This window comes from Sinocyclocheilus anshuiensis, unplaced genomic scaffold (genome assembly GCF_001515605.1).
Source record: "Sinocyclocheilus anshuiensis isolate Anshui unplaced genomic scaffold, SAMN03320099.WGS_v1.1 scaffold461, whole genome shotgun sequence".
NCBI lineage: Eukaryota > Metazoa > Chordata > Actinopteri > Cypriniformes > Cyprinidae > Sinocyclocheilus > Sinocyclocheilus anshuiensis.
In genome coordinates, this window is record NW_015541005.1 from 2,495,252 (window position 1) to 2,520,177 (window position 24,926).

General features: G+C 36.4%; 1 protein-coding gene across 1 annotated transcript in view; it reads right to left on the reverse strand.

Annotated features, from left to right (window-relative positions):
- Positions 1-3,442: 3,442 nt before the first annotated feature.
- Positions 3,443-24,926, reverse strand: part of LOC107690297 (potassium voltage-gated channel subfamily H member 4-like) — a 25,155-nt gene continuing 3,671 nt past the window's right edge. The window contains exons 2-16 of the mRNA XM_016488593.1: positions 21,170-21,403; positions 20,270-20,401; positions 20,040-20,164; positions 15,819-16,083; positions 15,080-15,237; positions 14,609-14,816; positions 13,168-13,362; positions 12,769-12,968; positions 10,612-10,861; positions 9,099-9,298; positions 7,965-8,003; positions 6,147-6,499; positions 5,890-5,975; positions 4,913-4,989; positions 3,443-4,761 (exon numbers count right to left, since the gene is read on the reverse strand). Coding sequence (XP_016344079.1) covers positions 3,895-4,761; positions 4,913-4,989; positions 5,890-5,975; positions 6,147-6,499; positions 7,965-8,003; positions 9,099-9,298; positions 10,612-10,861; positions 12,769-12,968; positions 13,168-13,362; positions 14,609-14,816; positions 15,080-15,237; positions 15,819-16,083; positions 20,040-20,164; positions 20,270-20,401; positions 21,170-21,403 — 3,389 coding nt within the window. The 3' untranslated portion in view covers positions 3,443-3,894. The remainder of the gene's footprint in view (positions 4,762-4,912; positions 4,990-5,889; positions 5,976-6,146; positions 6,500-7,964; positions 8,004-9,098; positions 9,299-10,611; positions 10,862-12,768; positions 12,969-13,167; positions 13,363-14,608; positions 14,817-15,079; positions 15,238-15,818; positions 16,084-20,039; positions 20,165-20,269; positions 20,402-21,169; positions 21,404-24,926) is intronic.

Genomic DNA, 24,926 nt, shown 5'->3' on the forward strand with positions numbered 1-24,926 from the left:
TAGGTAGGTGTGGCTGACTCTTAACTTTTATAAAGAATATCTCTTTGGATTTGAGACTTTAGTCTTTGCAACTTTACAGATCTTCTTTATGCACCAAGAGCTTGTAACACTCCAAAGAGAAAGGAAAAATTTTAATCGCATCATATGACCCCTTTAATACCTTAAAGTCGGCATGAAATCAAAATAGACTTTATTTACTTTACTAGCGCATATTGCTAGTCTTGATGTGAACAATTAATCCGTGCAAGTTAATCCGCTGAAAAAAATGGTTTGTTTCTCTAATCTTTAATCAGAATCTGAACATTACTTCCAGCTCTGGAATGGAGTTCCTTCTCTGATGACGTCAGTTTGACGGTTTGGGCAGAATATCCTTAAACACACCCCTCCAACCATTAGATTGCTATGAGTGAGAGACAGAGAGGAGGAGCGCCAAAATAAAACCATGCCCTCTATTCAATATTCCGTTTCAGCTGGAAATACGTCACTACACTGAAATAAGTAAGCAACTTCCGGTTCACGCGGACTTTAAAGGTACATATTAGTACCAAAAGTATACATATTAAAGTGTACATATTAATACCTTTTGAAAGGGTACAGTGACAGCTTTTGTTCTGAGTGTACCTTAGAAGTTTGAAGCCCATGGTTGAGAAACACTGAAGTAAGGATGCCCTCGAACAGTTTTATTATGCATATCTAATGTTTCAATAGGCTACAAACTTCCCTTATTTAGTTCCCACTCACATATTGCTGTCAAATTAAATCAGCTCTTTTCTACAATGCGTTAGATGCAACAAAACCTGCTAATTACTGCCCAGCTGTAGCCTATATGTAGAACAATCAGTGAGCAGTGTGTCATTAAAGTTGTGCGTAGGTGGCGAGTACACATATGCTGCCATATTCTCAACAACTGCTTTATGCCATTAATAACCGTGCTAAATTTTACTCAGACATACAGCAACTGTTTCTGCTCATTATCCGAGAAACATTACGCATTCAGTTGAATGCACTTTTAAAAAAACACATTTCCTTCACTATGGCCAAAAGATTGGCACTCTGGTGACAAAATAGGCTTACGATCTCATGAAAGTGTGTATCAATAGCACGAGTTTATATTTCGATTTGGCGTACTATTTTTATGCAGAAATTGACTTTGGCGTGCATATACGCAATAGGTAGGATTAGGGTTGTGTTTATGTTTCGATTTGGCGTACTATTTATTTATAGGCTATGCATTTTCATGAGACCGGGCTTATTTGACCACATACTGGCCAAACTCTAGCGCCATCAGTCAATGTTCCTGCTCCGTTTCAAATAAAAGGAGCAGAAAAAGATGCATATATGTAGATATAGAAATAGATATCCTTTATGAAATGTTGACATGAGGCATATATCGGCCTGGGGAGGAGCTGAGAGATAACAGGTTATACCACAACCAAGCAGCATGTGTGGGCAGCCTCCTGCGGCTAATGATGTGTCTGGAGCCCTGATGTAGACAGAAGAGCGAGATGGTGGGCGTCTAAAGAAACATCTCTTTGGAGAAGATCAGTGCAGAATAGCCGCCTCAGTATGTGTTGTTTAAACTAGATTTTTCGACAATGTATCTTTACTTAGATGTGAGGTTAAGCATATTCTGATGTTCAGCTGAATAATAAAACAACAGTTATGTTGATTTTGGACAGTTTCACATAATAGTCTTTTCATGTGGCATTTTCTTATATATCTGTAATTAAATGTTAGATTTTTGTGGATATGTTGAATGAAAGACCAAGAGGATAAACAAAACGTTTTTTCACAGCCTGTTTTGCTTATATTTATCAAGGGTGCCAGTATTAGCGGATGCCACTGTGTATCTCTTTTTTTATGAGAATTGATCAGCCTGAGAAGTACTGTAGAGCTTAAAAATATTGCTGCTATCGACCACAAAGCAGCCTTGTTAAGTGCCAATGCAACGTTTTAGTTTTTTTAATTTAAGTATGGACAGCCTGGTTTCGCATGTAATGGGCCAATCAAATCTATTCCATTAAAGGGGTCATATGATGCGATTTCAATTTTTCCTTTCTCTTTGAAGTGTTACAAGCTCTTGGTGCATAAAGAAGATCTGTAAAGTTGCAAAGAGTAAAGTCTCAAATCCAAAGAGATATTCTTTATAAAAGTTAAGAGTCAACCACACCTACCTAAAACGGCTCGTTCTAACACGTCCCCACATGTCTACGTCACGATGTGGGAAGATTTGCATAACACCGCCCAAATGTTCACGCAAAGAAAGAAGGCGTAACTTTTATTCTCGCTGTAGTATTGTTGCTGCTGCCGCCGCCATGTCGTGGAGGCGCTGTGTGTTTCAAACGCGAGTTTTGAGCAGTGTAGAGTAACGCTTGTTGTGTGTCATTTCTCTGATCACAAATGCAGACTGGTTTTATGTTTACGCGGCGCGATGCAATGCGTAAAAAGACAGTACAACTTATTATAATCCGTAATTATGTCCCCACTGGATGCAACAAATGCCTCGTTTATAATGGGTTTTAATGTTTTTGTCTCGTCGCTCCGGCCGGACAGGGCATCACAGTATGGTAAGGGGCGTAACATTTCCGTCACACGCTTGAGGCATTCAGCCAATCACAACGCACTGGATAGCTGGCCAATCAGAGCACACCTCGCTTTTCAGACCGATGAGCTTTGTAAAAATTGACTCGTTTCAGAAAGGTGGGGGCATAGAGGAAAAACAATTACGTACAGTATGTGGAAAATAATGTGTTTTTTAAACCTTAAACTGCATAAACACATTTCATTACACCAAATACACAAAATAATGTTCTTTTTAGCAACATCATATGACCCCTTTAAATTAACAATGGCTGGCAAACAGATTCGTGGTTTATTCTCTGAAGAGGGCATTTTCAACAGGTAAATGCCTTTTTTACAACCCCAAGTCATTTAATTTAGTCAGGCACAGTCGAGAGATAAGGAAATTTAAGATTTATTTAACAATAGGGGTATGAAAGAGACCCAGAAAAGATATATGAAGAGAAAGAATAAATCAAGTTTTTTCAATATTCTTTCCGACAATGAAAAAATAAAAAATAAAAATATTTATATTGTCCTGTACATGCTTTAATAAAGTTTTTTTATATAAAGAAATAGTTCACTTACAAAATGAACCATTTTTGCTTTCATAATTTACACAAAAGATGTTATGTTAAAAAATGTTAGTAACCCCACAGTTTTGGTAACCACTGACTTCCATTGTATAGGCAAAAAAAAACAAAACACTGAGACCTTTCTCAAAATACCTTCTTTTATGATCCACAGAAGAAAGAAAGTCGTACAAGTTTGAAATGATGATGAAGGTGAGTAAATGATGACAGAATTTAGATTTTTGTGTGAACCATCCCTTTAACACACTTGAAAATGGAAATAAAATGCGATTAATCTTGTTATAAAATCGTGAAATTAGGTACAAGTGTTTTAAAATGAGGCTTTGAAAAAGATGCAGTGTGATAACAGCCTGTAAATTCTGGCTCTTCGTAATCTATGACTCAGTCCTAAGGGACACTGTCTTATACAAAACCTACACTGTACAACTGCCAGTGTAAAATCAAGCCATATGGAGTAAAATAAATCCAACCAGTGGAAACAGATTTAACCTAAATACAATTAAGCATGACTCACAGACCTTTAAGTCCTACTCGAATCAAAAGAGAGGCGATTTTGAAACAATAGGCATGGTTCTGCACATTATCGTGCATATCTAGCATAACCCACATACACGGCTCCCACAATGCATTGCATTTGGTTAAAATGGGGGCATTATCCATGCAGCAGACAAAGAGTATGTTAGAATACTCTTAATATGTCCATCACTCCTGCTCAGCGATGGCTCAGTCATTGTGTCGCTCCTCAGCAGGTCCTGGTTTCCCGTTTCTCTCCATTAGATGATACGATGGGCTCAAGTGTGTGAACAGGACTCGATCCCACCAGGTCATTCTGTCTCGGACCTGTGGGGAAATGCAGCAAGCTGGAACTACAAATCCCAGAATGCAAAAGTGAACTGACTGCTATAAGAGGCTCTGATGGGCCGGTTGGTGTAACCGATAAATGGATGGGTGTGGGCGCCCTGGTGTGCAGGTCAGAAGTCATTTGTACGTTTAAAGATGGATGCGACTGACTCTGGATGTTATGGGTGCACAGAGACAATGTGTTACCAGGAATCCCACTCCTAACCTGAGGAGCCAAACCACTGGACGGAAATGCCGCCAAGCCTAAGAGTGACCCGCCATTGCGAGGAACATGGTGTCCTAGATAAGGAGAGTTGGGTGTAGTTTTAGAAGTCTGATATGAGTTTGGCTGACTCTCTACACCCAAGGTGGCGACCCTTTCCTGGTCAGGGCAGCAGGGAAAATAGGTTGAGTGAGGACTGGGAGCTTGATGAAGGAGCTCTATGTCCCCTTCCTGCCCCAAGACAGAGCCTCTTTCCTGGGTATGGCTCCCGCTGCAAATGCATGTGTGCCTGGATCCTAAAGAATCTCTCCGAGACGCCTCCGGCTGCAGGCAAGGACCGGCAGACATGTTAAAGGCCAGCCTGGATGGCCAGTCGCTGGTCGAGGAGGCCACGCTGGTACAGTTGGATGATGTATGACAACTGAAAGAGCTGAAGGGAGTGAAAGAGGAAGTGAAGTGAGGTGGGGTCACATGCGAATGCAGGAATTGCATCAGTTCGTGGAGCTCCTTGGTCAGTGAGGACACTTCCTGGTTCAGGTGTTTCATCTGAAACAGAATCACACACCAAAATTTGATGTCAGAATATAGTGAATGACAAATAACAGTGATAAATGTCAGAAATACTATTTAATATTAAGAAAAACTATTATTTACAATTTTTTTTTTTTTTTGATTAACAGTAGGTTTTTCCGGATACCTCTGTATTGAGTTGACGGAGACTCTGTCTGACCTCCTCTGTCTCAAGGAGAAGGTTTGCACCAACCTGAAACGGGTCTAAAAAGACCAAAAGTAGTAAGAAACAGACCATTTTTAAGCAAAATGTATCATACTATAATATATATCCGTATTTCCCCCGGGATCTCATTTCCCGCCCCCTGAATTATTGCAACCTAAAATGACTGAATTGGCAGCAGTTTTCACAGTTTTTTTTTTTTTTGCAGTGGAAGTGAACCAATAACAATTATGTATTTGTGTTTGTCAGTGACAGTAGGCGTACAATTAACAGTGACCTAAATCTGCATAATGAGTGTGTTTACTGTACAAGTACATCAAAACACCAATAACTGTCGAAAGTAATGTGCACGCTGAACAAGCTGCCAGAATGCAAATAAAGGTGTTTACATGCAAAGGGACATTTGGGTAATGGCCAAACCATTTTTGACCTTTATTCAATAATAGAACACTATTTAAAGTGTGACCATGATGACCTTACAGGTTGTCAGTTGCAATGCCATTGCCTATTAATCACGTAATAGTACAGTGAAGACATGTGAACAGCGTGTTGACATATTTAGTGAAAGGGTCAGTTTGATTGGTGTGGGATTTATGGATTTTGATTGGCTGATATTACATTCTTTTTACCCTATTTGCAGTTGCAAGAGTCCTGGAGGGACTGAAACGTTTAATTTCATTAATATAATTTAATAACAAAATATGACCGAATTATCATTATTAGTCTAAAAACTTACACAGTGTTTTATACAACAGCATTTCTACAGTAAATCTAAACCAATAGCTCTCAATCAGGGGGCCTCGACAAATTCTGATGAAAATAAATTTTTCTAGTTATGTCAAACCCTAAAATATGAACAGTGAGGGGTCTTGGAGTAAAAGAAGTTGAGAACCACTGAACCATAATGCACTAGTCTAATATTAAGGGAGAGTCCACCTCACCTTTGACCTCTGTGTTAGGAGATGGCTCACTGTGCTCAACATTGAAGTGAAAAGCATGTTCGTTATCCTCAATGCCATCGACAACACTACAGGACAGACAAGAGGATATTAGTGCATCAGTAATCAATATTACTGTATCTGCTCTAAGCATCAATAATATTTGTATATGGATGTTTCCTCGTTCTAGAGGTTATGTCAAAAATAATTGTACAAAATTAAATAATAAAAAGTAATAACGAATTCTAGTTTCTTCTCACCGGGGGCTCAGGTCCAGTGGGCTGACACAATTCAGGGTGGGAATGAGCAGTTTGGCTGGTCTGTGGCAGAAGCTCTTGTCTATTCTTGGGGCGGGAACTGCAGCTGGAGACAGATCCTCATGGGGTGGCATCTGAGGAGAGGGGCTTTGTACCCGGGAGCTTTGAATGGGAGATTTGCACAGACGGAGCATGCTAAGGTGTCGAAACTCCTCCCCTAACATGGCACTCAGATTAGGCTGAGATGAAGGACCGCCCAAGTCAGAGAGCAAGGGCATCCTGCCCAGGTCCTGTCCAGCATCCTCCTCTTGCTCTGCCTCCACAATAAACGGCAGCTTGGAGTCATCAAATCGGTCCTGGAAGTAAAAAAGGGGTAGAGAGAAGAGCCTAAATGTAGTGTAGGTGGTTGCTATGTTATTACTTCTTTATTATATTACCAGGTCCAGAATATATTTAAATGTGATTAGTCATAATCACAGCCTTAAAAGGCATAAAGGTGACTGTTTTTAGTTAATTTGTAGAGCACAGGAAATGCATGAATTTGTGTGTGAAAAACAAATACTGCCGCTTAGATACTGCACTGTAGAAAATCTTTTCAATATTAATTTAAAAAAATTAAAAATGTTGTTGTTGTTGACTTTGTTGTCATGTTTTATAACACGTCTTGTGAATTCAGGATGAGTTGATTCCTCTATTCGAATAATTGCTCAAATCTTTTTTAATAAAACAAAGAAAGTTTTTTCTCATAGGTCTTAATGTGTTGAATATTTATGCGATGTTGTCAATAGTTTAAGCAGTCTTGTGCACTATATATTTTTGAACTTTCTATTCATCAAAAAATAAAGATAATAAGAATAAAGATAATAAAAATGCATCACAGTTTCGACAAAAATATTAATAAGCCCAACTATTTTCAGCATTAATATTAATGAGAAATGTTTCTTGAGCAGCAAATCAGCATATTAGAATGATTTCTGAAGGATCATGCGACTAGAGTAATGACTGATGAAAATTAAGCTTTGACATGACAGGAAAAAAAATTACATTTTAAGATATATTAAAATACAAATCAGTTACTTTAAATTGTAACAATATTTCACAATTACTGTTTGTATTTTATTTTTGATCAAATAAATGCAGCTGGCATAAGAAATTCACAATCACAAAAAAAAAACAAAAAAAATGGACAATATTTAGAAAGAACTATCTAACCTAAACAGATAGTTGTTACAATGATGGCAAATTGTAAGTCATGGCAACCTGACATCTAAAATGTACTCAAAGGATTTACTTCATTAAATAGTCCAATTGAACTCAAAAAAGGAATAAAAATGCTTGCCTTCTTTTTTAAATTTCTGTGAAGCACTCGCTTTTTACAGTGTGGGGTTTCATGCTCTCTGCTTTTGCGAAAGAACACTCAAAATTATTTATGAGTCACTGTTCTGTGCATGTCATCGTGTTCTTCTGTGTGTGTGACTCTGTATTCATCCTTTGGTGTGTGTGTGTGTGTGTGTATGTGTGTGTGTAGCTGTTCTGATCATTAAGACAGCTGGCACAGCAATGAGACAGAGGGTCAGTGCCACAAACAGATTGCTAATTCACCTGATTCAGGCACATCCAGATGAGTTGCTGTCTGCCAACTCTGACGTGGCGCGCACACACATGTCTGCAGTTCAGAGTGACACTAATAATTGGGAGCTTATGTAAGGTGGCCTTTTGATAAGTATGGGTATGGCTGTGCATGGGTGCAAGCATGAGAGTGTGAATGGAAAGGTTAAAAAATGTTGGACTGTAAAAGTGTGTGATAAATCTGCTCGTTACCTGTGGGAGTCGAGTTGAGCGAGAGAATCTGGCTTGGCCCTGTTGGGATAAATGAAAATCCTGAGAACCATAATGACTCAAGCTCAAACAGAACACAAATGCACATGCCAATGTACAACACTTAAGGATGCAACCCGTATTTTTTTAGGTTGGCTTATTGTTGATTGTTTTATGCATTGTTGATTTATTGTTTCTTTTATTTTTTAATGTTTTTTTTTATCTCTGTATAGCGCTTTGAGAAGCTAAGAAGTATATGCAAGTATTATATATATACAAGCACATTCTAACTACGTACTGAATATCTATGTAAAATATATTGATTTTCTTTTAATTAGTTGTACATGTTTATAAAAAATAAATACATGTTTTACTAAAATAAATAAATGGACATGAATTAATGTTTTGAAATTTAATTAATTATATATATGAAGACATTCTATTTTAACTTTCTATTCATCAAAGAATTCAAACAAATGAATCATAGTTTTTAACAAAACTTTTAAGCAGCACAAGAGTTTTCAGCATTTAAGTTTCTTGTGTAATGGTAATAGCTAAACATTCAACACTGAATGCCTGCTGAAATTTCAGCCATCACAAGAATTAATGACATTTTAAAATATATTCAAATAGAAAAGTTATTTTAAACTAATAATAATTCACAATATTACAGTTTTTACTGTATTTTTGATAAAATAAATGCAGATTTGGTGAGCAGAAGAGACTTATTTGAAAACATACAAAATCTTACTGACCCCAAACCTTTGAATGTTAGTGTATGTACTGAATATATATGTAAAAAAAAAAGAATTGAATGATTTCTTATTTAAAATATTTTGAAATTAATTATATGTGATTCTGTTATTGCACCAATACGTCCCAAACCAATCAGATAAAAGAACATGACATAATGATTCAATTTAAGATTGAATTATTGATTATAAAAGAAAGGGACAGCTGAATGATACAAGAGACTAGCAAAGCAATGTAAGAAAGTCAATTGAAAAGACAATGGTTTAATGGTCATTAAAATGTGTCACAAAAATATAAAATATTTAATAGTCACAAAAATATTTAAACTCCAAAAACAGAGATTGGCCAATCAGTTCCAGATGTAATTTGCACATGGCACTTTACCTCTTTGAGGTTGTAGGTGAGGTTATGGTGTATGTCCTCATTAAAGCGGCTGCCATATTCTGGGTAGAGCTCCAGAACCTCCTGCAGCGCTCTGACGCTGATGTACTGTAGATCACAGTAGGTCAGAGCCTTTACATCTGCGTTAGCTTTGATCACCTGATCCTTCCCAGGCAGGTCAGCGCCAATCAGGTCTCCCTTACCTGTACACCAGACAAACATGTTAGTACACGCGAGTCAAGCTGTTGTTTGATTTAATTGCGCTAAGATAAACAGAACACGTGCAGATCCAAGCTTATCATTTGAATTAATTATCTATCAATCTATCAGTTCGACTGCCAGATGCTTATTTGGTTTGAGTTGCAACAGCTGCATCAACCACGACAGCTACTAACATTTAATTGTTTTAAAATATTGATTTGCCGAGATCTAGCCTGCTGGATCTAAATGGACTGAAAGCACTGCCTGCAGGAAATTGATTGGATTTTAAAAGGATAGGATAGTTCACCCCAAAATGAAAATTACCCCATGATTTACTCACCCTCAAGTCACCTAGGTGTATATGACTTTCTTCTTTCAGACAAATACAGTCAGAGTTATATTAAAAAATATAATATAAAAATAAAAAAATTAATTGGCAGTGAATGGCTGTTGAGATTTTGAAGTCCAATAAAGTGCATCCATCCTGTTCCGGCTCTTCCAAGCTTTATAATGGCAGTGAATGCGGGTCGAGATTTTGAAGCCCAAAAAAAGAGCTAAGAGATTGCAGAAGCTAGAGATTATAGTTTATAAATAGCGCTGGGCAATGATTAATCACGATTAATCGCATCCAAAATAAAAGTTTTTGTTCATATAATATATGTGTGTGTACTGTGTTATATTTATTATGTATATATAAAGACACACATACAGTATATATTTAGAAAATATTTACATGTATTTACATGTATATATTTATATTCATATAATTTATGTTATATATTAAATATATTCAATATATAAACATAACATATTTTTTTTAAATATATACATGCATGTGTGTGTATTTATATATATACATAATAAATATACACAGTACACACACACATATATTATATAAACAAAAACTTTTATTTTGGATGCGATTAATCGTTGCCCAGCGCTATTTATAAAGTTTTAAATATGGATATTATTCTTACACAAACACATCGCTTTGCTTCAGAAGGCTTTTATTAACCCCTTGGAGCCATGTGGAGCACTTTTTATGATGGTTGGATGCACTTTTTTGGCCTTCAAAATCTCAACCCCCATTCACTGCCATTATAAAGCTTGGAAGAGCTGTGGTATTTTTTAATATAACTCTGATAGTACTCGTCTGAAGGAAGACAGTCATATACACCTAGGATAGCTTGAGGGTAAATCATGGGGTAATTTTAATTTTTGGGTAAACAAGTTGGTTCACTTTGTGACTGTTTTGGTAACACCCCTAAACAGCCTCTTCTATATAGGCATTTGTTTATATGTCTATATAACATACCCAGTATGGCAAGCACCATGCCGTCCTTGAGGACCTCTAAAGACCCTGAGCAGACGAAGTGCTGAGCATGCAGGGCATCTCCATGACGAATGAGGTACTCTCCAGGTGCACAGAAGGAGGTCTTAATGTGCAAGGATAGTGAACGCAAGCACCCCCTACTGGCGGAGCAGAAGAGCGGCAGCTGCAGAATGTCTTTGTTCAGGTGCATGGCGATGTCTGCCCGCAGCTCGTCTGGGAAGTCATGTAAAAGCTAACAGACAGGAAGAAAAAATGGACATTACCCACAATGCCATGGAGTGATGTAAAGATCATGGCTGTGTCTTAATATAAAAAAACAAACAAAGATGGCATCTAAAAGCTGTGGTTGGTGTGTAAATGTACAGTACATCTACTTTTGATGTCATTTCAAGCAAGAAATTTGCATGTAATAATTTAATATTCGCATCAAGTTCTCTCTGTTTTGTTGTGAGTCATCTGTCTTTCAATATGATCTCAACAAGATGCAATATCAGCAGAGTACAGTAACTCTTTGAAGGGGGTTCCTGTGAACCTTTTGCAGTGTTTTTTTTTTTGTGTTTTTCAATCACTGCATAAATTAGTAGCATCAGATCAGTGTAAATGAGCTAAGCCACGCTTCAGTTTTTTTCTTCACACACATACACAGTGCTGGGGAGTACCTAACTAAATGTAGCAGTGCTACTTACTAAACTTCATTTTTAGTGGTGTGACCGTAGCTGATAATGTAGCTTTTACTGCAACATGCTACTTTTGCCCTAATATTGGTTTACGCACAACGCTTTACAGCTAAAGAAATCAATAAACATTCTTTTAAATGATCCTCTCTCATGTTTAGCACTGGAAATGTCAGATTCATTTTTAGTCAATCAGTTCAGATGGTTCATTTAAATCAATTCGAAAGAATGATTCACAGATTCTTTTAAATGGATATTTTCTGTACATTTGTACCGAAATGCCACTGTTTACAATCTGCCACCTTGAAAATAAAAATCAGACTTTTTTTGTTTTTATTAGTTTTATTTAATTTATATTACTATCTTTCTAATGATTTACTTTGATCATATGAAAAGATATGTGATTATATAAAAATATATGCGATCCCTTTATATACACTACTGTTTAAAAGTTTATGGTCAGTATGATTTTTTAATGTTAAAGTCTCTCATGCTCACCAAGGCTGCATTTATTTGAACAAAATACAGTAAATCCAGCAATATTGTGAAATATTATTACAATTTAAAATAAAAGTTTTCTATTTAAATATATTTTAAAATGTAATTTTAATTTACTCGTCTGTTGAAAACAGTTGTACTGCTTACTATTTTTGGTGAAACCATTTCTTCAGAATATTTTGACGAAAAGAAAGTTCAACAGAACAGTATTTATTTTAAATAAATCTATTTTAACATTATACATGTCTTCACTTTTTATAAATGTCATTATAAAGTCTTCAAATTTATGTCCTTGCTTATAAAATGAAATAAAAAAACCTTGAAGGCTTGAAACCGCCTTAAAAACAGTGTAGTACCTACTTTTTGTTAGTGCACAATAGCTAAGGGGTTTTTAAAAGAATAGCTTTAACTTTAGTATAACTACTTTTAAATTAGTAGCTTATAACAGTTTTAAAGTAGCTTCCCCAACACTGCACCCAAGATCTTCCTGTTTCTTTTTTAATTAGATATAGGTCTTTTCATTGTGGGCAATCCAATTACCACTGCTATAACAATGACTGTATTCTGCATTAGTGAATGTCTCAGGAAGCTATAATTAGCCCATTGAAAGTAGCTGCGACCCAGATCTGTGCTCATGAATTGTTCTCCATCTGATGATACTAGTATGTTATCAAACTCTGATGGGGACTTCTACACGCTTAGAAAAAAAAAAAACTTAATTGGGGTTCTATATATAACCCTGCCTTTATATTGCTATGCACTGAACTCCATAGAACACTTTATTCTAAAAACGCTCTATATAAAAACAAAGAACCGACCTGAGCCTCCACTCGATTAAATATTGAAGATAAAGCAAGTGAATTAAACTGTCATGGCACCGTGTAAACATTGCAGTCATATGCTCCACACTGTCCACAGCCCCCGCTCGAGAACCACGTCATGGCATGGTTTTAAAGGTCTCACTCACCTCGTTGGCGTTGATGCCATTGTTGACAGACCAAGTGGTCTGGAAGTACTCCAGCATGCGCTGCTTCAGCTGCTGGGGCAGGCGATGCACACGGATAAAGTCCTTCAGATCCTTCATGCGCGTGTGGTAGAGCGAACGGCGGGAGTACATGCGCTGGATGATGGCTGTCACGTTTCCAAACACCACTGCGTGCATCAGGGCTGTGAGAAAAATGCGAGAGAGTCTTGAATAATTGGCTGTCTGAGTCATGTCAGTGAACAATATGCTCTACATCTTAAATTAGATACCGAACTTTCTGAAATGAAACTTTTTTTAAATAAATGGTTACCAAAATGAGGCTCTCTTGACCTACAAACAAGCTAATTATACATTAGGCCTGAAACGCGCTGGTAAACACACCCCCGATAAGCATGGTACAGATGGAGAAGATCTTCTCAGCGTCTGTGTTGGCACAGACGTTTCCGAACCCGACGCTAGTCAGACTGCTCAATGTGAAGTAGAGCGATGCGATGTAGGCGCTGCGCAAAGATGGGCCGCCAACTGTACCATTCGTGTAAGGAGTATCCAGACGCTTGCCCAACTCCTGTAGCCAACCTACAGAGGACAGGAACAGTGGAAATAGATGAAAAAGCAAATAGGGGATTGAAACATCATCTTCATATTGACTTAAAAAGTTAGTGATCTAAAAGACAAGCAATCAGTTGATATACACTACCATTAGTGTTGGGGAGTAACTAGTTACATGTAACATAATTACATAATTTAATTACAAAATAAATGTAACTGTAATTTGTTACAGTTACTGAGAAAAATGTGCAATTAAATTACAGTTACTTAGGAAAATGGTAAAGATTACAAAGGGGGTTACATTTGAAAATTTTCACACACATACAGATTTAATTGATTTCTTTCCCAAATTGTATTGACTATTTTAAAATATGAGACAGCAATGTTTCAGGAGTTTAGGACACAGAATAGGACACATGCTTATTTGATAACTGTTTTATTTCCTATTTGGGTTTTTGCATATGCTTTACTTTTTTAAGATTAACTGTTTTTTTTCCAAAGCATTGTTAGATGTCAGTGTTTCCTGTCATAGCTGGGCAAAGATTTGATCTCAAAAACAGTATCAAAACTATTAAACTATATCTTATAATACTTATGATTTTAAATCTGTATTTAACCTCAAGTAAAAAGGTGCTAAAGTCTGATTTTGGGGTGACTGTACTTTAAAATTCAATTATTTTAATCTTAAATTAAGCGATGAAGGATTTTGAAAGTCTGACAGTAATCAGTGTTGAGTACTACTGTAAGGTTAACTCTGCCTGCTTTAAATGTTTGAAAATGAGTAACAGTTGGAAACATTCATTAGAAATGTAGAAAAGTAATCAAATGTAATCAGTTACATTACTTTAAAAAAGTAATTGGAATAGTTACACTACTTGTTACATTTTAAATAGGGTACTTGTAATCTGTAACCTATAACTGACTACCATCCAAAAGTTTCTTGAGCATCAAATCAGCATATTAGAATGATTTCTGAAGGATCATGTGACACTAAAGACTGGAGTAATGATGCTGAAAAATCAGCTATGCCATCACAGGAATAAATTACATTTTAGAATATATTCAAATAGAAAAGTTGTTTTAAACTATCATAATATTTTACAATATTACTGTTATAATGTATTTTTGATCAAATAAACACAGTCTTAAAGAACATTAAGACTCTTTTTTAATAATAATAATAAAAAAAAAGATCTTACTGAGCCCTGAATTTTTGAATGGCAGTGAATTTAACTGGCATCTTAATACACAGAGAAACCATCCAGCCCCTTACCAATGTCCCAGGTCAGGGGGTCATTGCTGGCGAGCTCTTTGCGTCCAATGACGTACCAAACACAGGCCAACCAGTGTGCCAGCAGGGCAAATACAGACATCAGCAGTGTCAGGACCACAGCACTGTACTGAGAATAACCATCCAGCTTCTGCAGCAAGCGCAGCAGACGCAGCAAACGCACGGTCTTCAACAAGTGCACGAGGGAAGTCTATCAAATAAATTACACATTTAGTGCAGCCTTACACTATGAAAATTATGATAAATATTGAAACATCAATAAACAGAAGGGAAATCATCAACTCTCAGTCAAAGGTTTAAATTTGTATGTATAACTTTGGTTTACCCTGCATGAAACCACTACTGTAATATACAATAAATATGATTAATAAATAGGATGAGTCACAAAATGACATAACACAGCATAGAACAACCATATTATATAGTATTTAAAGGTTTAATATGCATTCTCACCACTGAGATGTTGAATAAATAGAGCAGGTCAAAGGGCAGAGCAGCGATGAGGTCCAGGACAAACCAGGTAGTACAGTAGTGTAAACAGATCGAGCGAGCATCATAAACCACCTGACCCGCAGGCCCAACATAGGTGGTTCGGAAATTCAGAATGATATCTAGGGAAACAAATTAACAAAAAAGCAAGCGGATTTAGAAATATAATTTGTTTACAGCATTCAAAAATCGAATAATATTTCTCACCAGAGCCCTCAAACAGTGCCCTTTCAATCAAACATAAATATTGACTGTGAAAGCATGAATATTAAAAACATGCTAATTGGAATGATGAAGCCTCGTACAAGCTGGACTGAATAAATATTCATGAATCCTGTTCTGTGCAGATCCTAATTCGATGGTACATTTAGTCCCATCAACCAATTATTTTACCACATCTGTGCACATGAGGTTTATTAAATTACCACTTGCTTCAGGTCACAGTGGGGCTTCCGTATTATTATTATTTTTTTTTCTAATAAAAAGAGATTTAGTTGTATGCTGTTGTGTAAAAACCAGATTATATCGGGAGAGTGGATTTGAAAAATGAGGGTGTGATTGTCACTTTGTTAACATGTTTAAGGTGAAAGCAGCTCTGAGCTCTGCAGATGTCGGAAGTTAACACTGTTTAAAAATGGAACAGAGGTGGAAATGAAGCACAAAAAAGGAGACATAGGACACAATTTTCCACAAAACCACACACCGAGGATGAAGAGCATCTCCACAGCTATGTCGCTGACAATGGTGGTTCTGGAGGTGCAGGAGTCACAGTCCGGGTTGCCAGGCTCGCTGTCGTCAGGGGCGGAGAAGCAGACGTTGTATGGGACAGTGACAGCCACGTAAAATGTCGCAAGGAGGATCAACCAGTCCCACAATGCTTTGCACACGCTGTAATGAAGTAAAATGAAGCGGGATTTCTGCACCGATGCCACCTTGTATTCCGGAAGAGTTGGCTGTGAAAAAACATGCTGTGAAAAACATGAAAAGAAATGTCTTTTTTATTTCTGTTTCAAACATGTGTTTGAATTATAAACCTTACACACTATGAGTAGTTCGAAACTAGGATATAATCATTTTTACTAAGAGCCTCTTAAGTGGAAGCATTTCTTTTTTTATGCGCTAGCAAATTATTTCTCAGCAGTTGGTGATTTGAGTGTTGTTATAAATCATACAAGCCGCATTCAATTTCTTCTCAGTAATTCAGCCTTTTAGCCTGTAGTATTCTGACTTTAATCACGGCTGATCCAAATATCCTTCACTACATCTTTTGTGTGGATGTGTGTGGATGTCATGTTATTGGAGTTTTTAAATTAACTGGTGACCCAGCATGCACAAATGTGCAATGTGCACATGCTGTCACCTCGTTAAAAAGAAAAAGAATAGTAGCCTAATAGAAATTGTTTCTCGCTACATTAAGCATGAACCAGTAAACTTTAAAAACATTTGGTTATGACGGACAGAAGTGGTGTACCTTGCTACTACAGATTGACCTTCTGCTAAAGTTTTGAACTGCTGAAGTTTCCAACAGGCAAAACCATCGTTTTTTCATGACTAAAAATTAAGATATTCACAGAAGGACTAAAAAACTTCAAGTCTCCAAAACAAATCTCACAGAATCCCATCTTCATGGAAATTATGCATATTTCTCATTAAAAAAAGTAATTGGTGCCTTAAAAAAACATGGTGATATCAAACACCGCTTGCCAGTTCATAGAAGGATGTGCTTGATTTTTCATGTCTGTGAGTGCAAAAAAGCTAAATGTGGATTCAGTCATTTGCCCAGAAGTTACTGGAAAGGCATTTGCAACAAATCAGAAGGGTTACTGTAGTTAACTTTTGCTATGCTTCCTGAATGCAGCTGAAATACATGTTCATTGATTCTCAACACCTGCAGCATTCAGAAAGAATATTTGAACAGCTTGAGACATTCAGAAAAGGTGCAGGTAACATCTAATGACACACAGCAGGAACATTTAAAGGGGTCATATGATGCGCTTTCAATTTTTCCTTTCTCTTTGGAGTGTTACAAGCTCTTGGTGCATAAAGATCTGTAAAGTTGTACACAAAATAATGTTCTTTTTAGCAGCATCATATGGCCCCTTTAACATTTGCTGTGAAATGCCAGGGCAACTCTTAATGCTAATTGTACCTCACCACAAGACAGAATGTCCTCAGTTCCAGGACTCTGACTCAAAAGCTCTCGATTCAGATTCATTTGAGTATATTTCACTTATATTCCTCTGCTAAAGCTATAAGTTAGTGGGGTAAGATGAGCCATTTTTTTACTTTTGTGGTCCTCAAGATAAGGTAAAATAAGTAGAAGTACAATGAAGTATCTAAAGTAAATTCAGGATGTTTCCTATCATTTTAAATGATCAAAATGTATCTATGACAAATGGTTCTTAAAATACATCTGGGTGTAAAATCTGACTGAATCTGATTCAAACCTATGTGGACATTTTTTAATAATTTACCTTTTTTACAGACTAATTTAATAATCAAATTTCCTTTTACATTTCTTTTCTTAAAGCTGGCTTAACATAAAACCAACCAAACGAAGTTTAAATTACAATATTTAATTGCTTGCATTTCTGTTGAACAACAAAGTTGTATCCTTCCCAAAAACAGACTAAACAGAGTTTGTTGAGTTAGATTAAATAAAAACTGAATTAGAATGATGGAATAAATGTCACTGAAACTAATAAACATTTTAGTCAAAAGATTCTTGGCATTGTATCTTTTTTTCAATGACGAACAGGCCATTAGGGACTACAGGTGGAAATATATATATGATTACAATATGATAAAAAGAATCTGGTTCTGTCCCAATCAAAGAAACTGCAAATAATATGTATATACTCAGCTTGAGCTTGAGCTTGATATATTGTGATAAACTAAACCAGTTGCATAATATCACATTAAAGATTTAGAGATTTAACTTCACTGCCTTATGGTGGGGTAAGTTAAAATGCTTGCTCAATTTACCCCACAGCATTTGGCTGACTTTGCCACATATCTGCCATTTTAGGAAAAAAAAAAATATATAAAAATAGCTATATTTTGACAAGCCAAAAACAGTTTTTAATGGGTGCCTTCCGCTCCTCCCGTATGTTTCTCCTTTTCATAATCTGGCAGAAATGATGGGTGGTTCCAAAATACATGGTCACATGACAGTAAAACTGTACAGTTTCCAAGATACAGGTGGCGGGTCAACTTACCCACTGGCTCAACTTACCCCACTCTCCCCTATACATGGCAGCATTTCATATTGATTCAAATCACATTTTTGAATTATTCAATAAAAGAATCGACTTGCTTTGGGAAAGGGCTACACTGGTCGTGCTGTATGTTTGTTTTTGCTTGCAATTCACAAGGACATCTCAAATAAAAGACCTTTTGTGCTATTATTCTTTTTATTTTGTCACATTCAATACAGACTGCAAACTCACAGAAAGAACCTTATAACTTATTACTATGAAGGTGAGTGAGTGAGCAGAACAAGTACAGCAGAATACATTCACACAGCGACTAAAATAGGCATAGAGTACAAGAGCGATCTTTGGATTTTAACAATTGTTCATTCAAAGATGGTATATATTTTTACCATGAATTCATATTGTTACATGAGATTCAGATTTCAAATCTTTCTGTCTATAAAAGTTTGTCATTTGAGACTTTATGTTCTATAGGGAGCCCTATAGCTAACATCTATTTACAGTCCAAACCTTTCTTGCCTACCGGAAAGACATATTTTCAAGACATATTTTGAATTGTTTTCATTCTGACTAAGGTCTAATTCTAGCTTCTTATTCTTCCATGGATATATTTGAATTTTTGTAGCTTTTATGCAAATGTGAGTCATCTCTTCATCACTGAAAGTTCAATAGATGCACTCTCAGAAATAAAGGTACAACAGCTGTCACTTTTCAAAAGGTACACTTTTGTACCTATTAGGTTCTAATAAGTACCAATATGTACCTTTAAGGTACCAAAATGGACCCTTTAGGTACAAATATGTACCTTTTGAAAAGGTACTGCCCCAGTGACAGCTGTTGTACCTTTATTTCTGAGAGTGTGGGATTTCTTATGTAAAGCCAGTTGTTTACATATAACTTATTAAAAGGCATTTACATCACAATGTAGGTGTTCAGTGAGTTGTAAGGATTTTGTGAACGGTATGTTCTTTTCCAAGCATGAGGTCTGATTGGCCTGAACAAAAGGGCTGTTGTTTGAAATATTTATGAAAGTAAGAATCATCAGCTGGGCGTAAATATTGAATATTCTGCTCAACACAATTCCAGACATTAAATGAGTCTGACCTTTCCATTAACAGCTACAGTAGACTTCTGTTTCATCTTGACAGCTGGAAGCACGAGGACATTTACTCTTTAAAAGTGTCAACAGATTGTAAGGTCAGTCATAACAGAACATAATGCCAGAGAACAAGAATCTCATCTTTACATGCTGCACTGATAAAATGTATTTTCTTTATCACTATTTTAATTCCATGAAAAAATATACTTAAAACAAGATTAATCTACTTGAGAAGCAAAATTGTGGATGATGAAGCGCTTTTATTTCACAGAAAATATTTCTTAAAGTTTTTGAGTTTTTTTTGTGTACGTTTGTAATCATATAATGAACAACATTTAGGAAGGTTTATGCTTAAAAGTTGGAAAATCTATCGATGACAGGGTAATTTTATACATATTCTCTAAAGTTTTTTTCTACAATTGTGCTAATCAAGCATATTTGATAGGTGCACTGCACTCAGTAATTTTTCATTAGTTTATTAACTGGATACCACATTACTTGTAAGTGCAACATACTCAGTCGATATATCAGAATATTGATTCTGATTTACTACACTAAATCCTCCACAAAAAGGTGAGTGAGAATGATTGTGGTTTTCATATCTACTTACATTTGGCAGCTTCCTTTTGCTCCTGTTGGTGAACTGACAGGTCAGGTGGTACAGGGCGCTGCGGCCACGCTCACGAGCTTGACTCAGATGAGTTCTACTGGACTTCCTGTTGTGAGTACCATCCTCTGACAAACACACAACAAGTATATAAAGTGTCAAAAATAAAGATGACAAAATGATAAAAGAACAACTATTATTTGGATCAAACAGGCTCACTGCCAGTCAGTTACCTTCTGTGCTGGAGCCGGGATGTGATTTGCCATACGAGTCAGTGATGTTTTTGAAGGATAAGAGAAAAAGAACCACTTCTCCTTTCTCATTTTTAATAGGGACAATGTCCAGCAGACACCAGAATGCGGTACCTGGAGTCACAGAAGGCAAACTATGAAAGCTCCAGATACAGTATGTGAAGTACAAATATACACTACTGGTCTGAAGTCTGGAATAATTAAGATTTTTTTTAATGTTTTGAAAAGTCGTCTCTCACCAAGGCTGCATTTATTTAATCCGAAATAGAGTAAAAACAGTAACAGTGTAAAATATTATTACAATTTAAAAGAACAGTTTTCTATTGTAATATATTTTCAAATGTAATTTATTCCTTTTTTCTGTGTTACATTATCCTTCAGAAATCATTCTAATATGCTGACTTAGAAACAGTTATTATTATTATCAATGCTGACAACAATGTTGGAAACTGTGATAGACTTTCATTCAGAAACAAAAAACTAATTACAATTACATTGATCAAAAAATTACTGTGAAGTCATTTATAATGTTACAAAAGATTTCTATTTTAAATAAATTCTGTTCTTTGGAACTTTCTATTAATAAAATGGTTTTCACAAAAACATTAAGCAACTGTTTTCAACATTGTTAATTATAACAAATGTTTCTTGAGCAGCAAATCAACATATTACACTGATTCCTGAAGGATCGTGTGACCTTGAAGACTCAGCTTTGCATCACAATTACATAAACAAAAAAGTTCTTTTAAATTGTAATATTACTATTTTACCATATTTTTTTACGGTAAACATAAGAGGCTACTTTTAAAAACATAGTTATTCCAAACTATTATATATCTCATTTTATGAAGTTCTGCAAAAGATGCAATGAATGGTCTTTACCGTTCTTCCTGTAATAGCGGACCTCCGTCTGGAACTCTCTCTGTCCTTCCAGGGTTTTCTCCACCTGCTGAGTGACTCTCTCGCTTGTTTCCTGTCCGTGCAGGAACTGACATGTGCATGTCTTCTTCATTACCTCTGTACGTGCAAACCCGGTGAGCTCGCAGAACCCATCCGAACAGTACACGATGGGGTACCCGCGACTCCCCTGAGCATTTCCCAGCAGGAAGTTACTGTCTGTACCCACCCACCGAAGACACACAAAGGAAAGAATTGGAAAACGGTGAGATGTAAAAAAGTCACCCACTTTGCAAAATAAATTCAGGATGTTCACCATTATCATATAAAGAACACTGTATGCCATATACTGCAGTACTCTCTCATTCTCGCCTGCTCATTAGCAAGCTAATTATAGATTTCCTGTGTTATTCCGAATTCTTTAGATCACTGGTAGAAAACTAAAAGATGTGTGTACTGTTTCCATGGCAACTCTGCTATTCATTTTACCTAAGTTTTGCAGGGGTGGAGATTACATAAGAATGGATTGACTGTGGGTGCCTGTGTATGAGTAAAAAGAAGTATTATGGTGGCCTCAGTTCTGGATCCTAAACAGACTTAGCTAAATATTTTGGTCCCCAAACTGGGCAGCACTCTTTCCCTAATGCTACTGAATATGTACACAAACTATTATAAAAGACAAGTGGAAATAATATATGCATCGAAACTCAGTTTATTTGTGTAATTGATCCCCATTAATGAACAAACACACACAAAATCATTTTTTTCCACTCAGTTGGTCATTCAGATGAGCTTTGATAAATAATCTTAATGGAAAACCATTAGTAAACATTGTTAACAACATGTAATTGATCCATATCATGTTACACTTTACACATCTACACAAAGCGTTCCATCCATCCATGCGTTCAATTGTTCCTTGCTTGTGTAAGAATCAATAGACAGCACTGATGCAGAGAAACTATAAATAAAGCTTAAGTTAGATGCATGACCTCACCGTCAACCTCAGCACACAGAACAAGCCTAGTGTGAGTGCTGCATCTGCACCACTGACATAATGAACAAATAAATGAACCAGAGCATGAGAATATGAAGCGATCGAGGTTCCTAAATGAGCAAATAAACTATTCGGGGGATCGGATTTCATACACTTACTGAACTGATATGCGTACATATGAGAAAGGCACTTGATATCTGATAGGGTTTTGCTTAATCTGTTGCTAATATTATTTCATACAATGATATTATTGATATAAAATTATTCTGCTACAGTTGACATACAATAATTGTCTGCCCGTTTTTAATGTTTATCACTATCACAGGCTGGAATCTGTCCGTGGTATCAGATAAGCTAGAAAGAATGCTGCGTGTTATACTATTCTAGATGCAAAAACAAGAATATGCTTAATATCAACCTGTAGAGCTAGACTAAGCCCAAAAAAGGCTAAAATCAGACATGAAGCCAGCATTATAAAGAACATTGCGCTCTTAAATTCTACACAGAAACATTTTAGGCATCAGCTTGTGCACAACACTACAAAATAGGCCTAGTTCAGAATTTGTTGATATAATAATTAGGTATACAGAACTAGGTGGGATAGTAAAATGTGTAAATTACACACATAACACACACACACACACTCATTAATACATGTATATACACACACACACACACACACATACATTGTGTGTGTGTGTGTGTGTGTGTGTATATATATATATATATATATATATATATATATATATATATATATATATATATATATATATATATACACACACACACACACACATACATTGTGTGTGTGTGTGTGTGTGTGTATATATATATATATATATATATAGCTTGTTTAATGCTACAGGTTCAGAATTGGCCACAGAAAGATTACTGCAGGTGCATGTAAAATGAAATTCATTAGCCCAACAAATGAACTTGTTACTGTATTCACAAGTTATTTTATAGAGAGACTAAAAGTGGTGTTCAAACCGTGTGTGTGTTTCTTCACACGTGCAGTCTTTTCCCTATCAATCCATTCAAATACACACTGTTAATGCCGCAGAAGCCAACGGTTTGACAGATTCAGCTTTCCAAGATGGTGAGATGATACTGTGCAACTGACAGCTATGAAAACTATCATTATGTGCTGTGGTATTAAGGCAAGATGTTCTTGGTATCTGGTTGCTATGGAAATATATAAAAAAAATTAAAAAAACATATGTCAGTGTGCTTATTTCTGTCACTGAGGTTACCAGGAAACTGTGTCTACAGTTTATTTTTAATAGAAACTGTGAAAACAGGTTCATATCTATGCAATCTAAGGGAAAATATACACCCGCACATAAAGAAATGGGTTTTTCAAAATACCTGCTGTGACATTTTCACTCTTATGCTCTTTCTTCCAAAATGACTAACAGTACAGTACACAAAAATACTTGGCAAATAGCAGGATGAGAAACTGAGAATATATGACGCTAGGCTTAAATTGCCAAGAGGAAGCTGCTCATAACTGCAAATAAAATACACACGGATGCTAAAACTATAGGTAATAGCCAGGATGCACCTCAAAAAAGCCTCAAGGCTATGAAAAAAACATGACATCACAGTAAGGCTTTCTTTTTTAATGGAAAGAAATGAGTACTTTTACTCAGCAAGGACGCACACAATTTATCAAAAGTGGCAGTAAAGACATGTATATGTTATAAATGGTTTCCATTTTAAATAGATGCTGTTCTTTTTAACTTCCTATCACAGTGTCCACACAAATATTAAGCAGTACAACTGTTTTCAACATTGATAATAATAATGTTTCTGGAGCAGCAAATCATAATATCTAATATATATATCATTTTTGGTGAGAGTAAGAGGCTTCTTTCAAAAACATAAAAAACTTACCAACCCCCAACATTATATATTTTTAAATAAATCATTATGTGCATCACTTTTGCCTTCATGCATACTAGTGTGATTCAAACATGCTCAAGGTTTTGTAGAACATCAAATTGGATTTTTTTGCCAACATGCATACCAACCATTTGCAAACTTCCACACTTGATATTTGAAAGTCTTTAAAGGGTTTTAAGGCCTTAAATCAAGTGTCACTTCACAGTATTCAGGTCGAATTGAAAGGCTTAACGCATTTATTTCTGCAAAACCAAAACATTCGGGCTACTTTATGATATAGACAGTTATGCATGATCAAAACAATAGTTCCCTTTCAGTCGGTCACTCTCGACGTCACGTCGGATGACCGACGAATTGGGATCTCGCTTAGAGAGACCAATCTACTTCGAGTGTAAACTAAACGAGCCAATGCACATTGGCATGCGATTATTGCATCCAGCTGCTGCTGATCACAGCGTGAGTATAAGTAGGCAGCAGATGCAGCGCATATTCAGCTTTTCGCTTCGGAGCCGAGCGGTTCTATCGTTCTGCTCCTGACCTTCTACAGTAGTAAAAACTACAGTCAAGCACGCTCTTCGTGGGCTCTCGTGCTGGTGGTACGGCGCTTCAGCGGCGGTGGTTTTCCCGTGTCGAGTGGGTTGCACACAGAGCATGTGAGCGGAGCAGAGCGTGAGCTGAGCGGGGAGCGGAGTGGTAATATTTCCTTTCTGAAGATTCCGCTCTGCTCGCTCAATACGCTCAGTGCCACTCGCTCAACCCAGAATGCCGTTTGGTGATTTGCTTGTTCGAGATCGAGAATCTGTAGAGATCGAGAATAGTAGAGCAGTTATGGAGTTCAGA